A 4,042-nucleotide genomic window follows, 5' to 3' on the forward strand; every position below is an offset into this window, starting at 1 on the left:
ATGCTGTATCTAAGTCAGTGTTATGGAATATGACTTATCAAGTCTCAGTTCATAGCCGGGTGAACACCGGCCGGTGCAGTAAACCGATTTCAGTAGCCTACAGTAATATCAAAGATCCTTGCTCCTTCTCAACTCTCTGGTAATATTCTATTCACAAAATACAACCAATAGTACGGTAATGTTAAATCTTACTTGTGAAAAGTAATCCCCTGAGCCCTATTTGCGATGGTCCGCCGATTTGAGCATATGCTGTACAGTGCTCGGCATCTTAACTGCTGCCATGCAACGAAACTATGAGTATGACCGGTTTAAGATGGCGGCCGCATTTCTCAGCGCCCAGTGGCCAATGGGGCGTATATCTCTATATTATGTCTATGGAGCAGCGCCCCGAACTTGATTACACGACACTGCTACTAGGAAATCAAGACTGGAGATCCAGTGAAGAAATCCATTTAATTCGCCTCAGAATTAATAACATCATCGCTGCGAGATCCAGTGAGAAGCATTCCGATTCGGCGGACCATTCGACCAGAATGTTAAGCTCTGTCCCTTAACATGACTCAGTGTCTTTGTGTTGTATTAAATCTATCTGTGCTTTTCCTCTTAGATCTGAGAGATCGCTGTTCTGAACTCGGCTGCTCTGAGGATGAATGGTGTGGGAAGAAAAATGGTGTTTATGGCTGTTTATGTAACGATGACCAACCCAGACCACAACCTGACTCTTTTGGTTAGTATCATTAAAAAAAAAAAATTCAGCCTCTTTGAGGCTGGTTTTCCAGCTGATGTCTTACACCTCAATGATCCCAGCTGCAAAGGAACGGTCCAGAATGGCAGAGTGGAATTCCATTTTGATGATGATGAACACATCTGTGGTACAAATCTTGTGGTAGGTTTAACTATGTATAATCTATTCAGTACACAATTTAAATATATGTAGTGCCTGATATAACCAGAATAGTTTGTCCTCTTGGGGAATCTCTATGAGACTTTGAGAAGTCTGTAGGGAGGTCTGTAAGGAGACTGAATCTGTAACAACCAAAGGAAGGGCCCAAACAGACCTCCCTATAGACTTCTTAAAGTCTCAAAGAGATTCAGAGGGGAAGGAAACGCAACACCATGCCACAAAAGATACTGGAACTTCTCCACCATTAATACGTAACCCATCATAATTTTACTTGACTGATGAAACCTTTTGGCTTTATATATATATGAATTCAGTTTAGACTAAATTACAAATGTTTTCTTTGTTGTCCACAGGCTAACGGCACCCACTTCATCTATAATAACTTTATTCTGGGGACACAGAGGTCAGAAGGTCTAATCATCAGCAGAAAGAAAATCCTGAAGCTTTCTTTCAGCTGTGTTTATCCTCAATCACAAACACTTTCCATGAATGCGGAAATCAACCCACTGGAGAGGTGGGAGTGAAACAGCACTATTTTTTAAAAGGGGTAGTTCACCAAAAACAGAAATTTTATTTGTTAATATTTGTTCCAAGGAACACACACTTTTTTCTGGTCATATCTTTCAATCCAGTTAATCCCCATGGGGAATTTCAAGCTTAAGAAAGGTAAAAATAAAAATAAAAAAAGGTCCATATAACTCCTGAAATATATTCCAAATCTTTTTAGGTGAACTAATCTTTTAAGCAGAAAAATAAATATATTTAAAAAGTAAATATATGTTTATATTCTCGAAACCAAGAATATCTATTTTAAACATAATTTTATCCATAAAAATAATAGTTTTAACAGAGATCCATCCATTATTTCAACAGCATTGTGCACAAGACTCTTCCCGCTGGTGAAGGCAGATATTGGGTCCGGATGATTCCATATGAGGATGATGAGTTTACCCGGCCCTTCACTGGTCGTGTGGATGCAGAGCTCGACCAGGAGATGCATGTGGAAGTTCGTGTTGAGGGGGTCGACAGCCGCCAGTTTGCCCTGGTGATGGACACGTGTTGGGCTACACCTGTGAATGATCCTGATTACAGCCTCCGCTGGGATCTCATCCTTTCAGAGTAAAGCAGAGATTTTTTCTATTCTTTTAAGAATGTAACATTTTTACTGAATAATCATATCACCTCTAGCATTACTCTCAGTGTTGGTTTATGTTCCCTGGTGTCCACTAGAGGTCCTCTTTCCCCACGATATCTTTCACATTAGGAACTGCATTCCCCACAATCCTTGTCTGCACTCATCACTGTTCATTGCACCCAGCTGTTCCCCATCATGATTGTTATTTTCTGTGTGTATAAATACCCTGCCTGTTTAGTGTTTGTTACGGAGTCCTTGTTATTGTCACACCACTTTTGAGATCTGGTGTATGTGTATGTGTATGTGTATGTGTATGTGTATGTGTATGTGTATGTGTATGTGTATGTGTATGTGTATGTGTATGTGTATGTGTATGTGTATGTGTATGTGTATGTGTATTTTTTTGTTTATGGACTGCTTTTATGGATTTTGATCCCTGCCTGGACTGGATTATGATTCATGGATTACCTAATGTGAAAGACACCGTGGGGGAAGAGGACCTCTAGTGGACACCAGGGAAAATAAACCAACACTGTGACAATTACATTACATGTTACATGTTTTTCAGGACTAAAGGAAAATATAAAATTTCTGAACATGGAATGCAAAGATGTGATGTTTTAAAGGAGATCACTCTGTATTGACTTTCAAAAAGAAAGATTTTGTCATTATTGATATTCTCAGGTGTCCCAATCCAAACGACGACACAGTGGATCTGCTGCAGAACGGCGTCTCGACATCCAGCCGTTTCTCCTTCAGGATGTTTATCTTCACTGCAAACTCCACTAAGCTTTACCTGCACTGTGCTGTTCACCTTTGCCTTCTGTCAAGCAATCGCTGCTCAACGGTGAGTTTAGTGTGCACTGATTGTGTGTCAGATTGTTCTGGTTCCTTCAGAAGACACTGGCACTGAGTCTTAATGCCAAAATCTGTTTTTGGCATTATATCGCCATTTAGAGTGAAGTAGTCTGTGTGTATGCAGTAAGACACTGTTGAAGACTGTAAAAATCTCATCACATCCATTTTTAATCTTTAGAACTGTTCTTCTGGACTCCAGCGGAGGGAGGGCAGGTCTCTCGACTTCCATGACAGCGCTTCCATATCCCTAGGTCCTCTGGTCTGGTCTGAACGGAGCTCAGGTAAACATTAAACTTAATAACCTAATGCTTCTTTTTTTTTACTTATTCAAATTTCAGTAAGATTTAATCCATATTTATTTATTTTTTGCAACTTTACAATGCACTGAATCATGTCTTGTCCCCCTTCACAGACATGCCAATCCCAGAAAAAGTGCAAGTGTCCAGGGCACCAGGCCTCTGTGGTTCCTTGATCATTTTGATGGTTTCACTCCTTAGTGCCTACACTTTGTTGTATGTTTAGACATACAATTACCTTTGAATTCTTTGATTCTTTGTTTCTCATATCTGATTTGTACATTGTACATTGGATTAGGAACAACTGGCATTGAACTTATAAATTGTTCTGCTTTGACTTGTATTTGCACCTAATAATAATGAGGACCCTTAAGTTTATGATGATAACTTTCTCTGTCTAGTATGGTAAAATAAGAATTTTATTGCTTTCTTTATTTTCAATTGTACTTAAAATACTTAAAATATATTTTAAATACTCTATATATTTACTGCGACAAATGCTTTCAGCTAATAACTGTGTATTATGAGAGGGGTGGGGGAAATACTTACTTCCTAAATAAAAATATTTTTTGAAATCCTCATCCAGACTGTGATTATGTGAAACTGTCCGGTCCCTGTGTAATTTTATGATCGTATCAGGCCGTTTTGTTTTTCTAAAGGGTGTCCTGACCTTCGACTGTTTCTAGTGACATGGATATTAAAGGTCTAATATGAAAAAAAATAAAAATAATTATTAACATTATCATATCTGTGTGTGTTTTGTTTAAAATATAGGAAAATATATGTAGCCTGCATACCTGCATTGAAATGACTGAACCATTGAATCTGATTGCTCCTGTCTGCCTTGCT

At 38.7% G+C, this 4,042-nt stretch overlaps 1 protein-coding gene across 1 annotated transcript; it reads left to right on the forward strand.

The window, feature by feature from the left end:
• Positions 1-1,352: 1,352 nt before the first annotated feature.
• LOC311095874 (pancreatic secretory granule membrane major glycoprotein GP2-like) lies at positions 1,353-3,613 on the forward strand. The gene is made up of 5 exons (XM_084134718.1): positions 1,353-1,418; positions 1,778-2,023; positions 2,724-2,886; positions 3,076-3,178; positions 3,310-3,613. Exons 1-5 carry the CDS (start codon positions 1,390-1,392, stop codon positions 3,417-3,419), a joined length of 651 nt encoding a protein of 216 aa, XP_083990844.1. The 5' UTR covers positions 1,353-1,389; the 3' UTR covers positions 3,420-3,613.
• The last annotated feature ends 429 nt before the right edge of the window (positions 3,614-4,042 follow it).

The sequence above is a fragment of the Abramis brama genome, assembly GCF_963993115.1.
Source record: "Abramis brama genome assembly, chromosome: 14".
In the NCBI taxonomy this organism is placed as follows: domain Eukaryota; kingdom Metazoa; phylum Chordata; class Actinopteri; order Cypriniformes; family Leuciscidae; genus Abramis; species Abramis brama.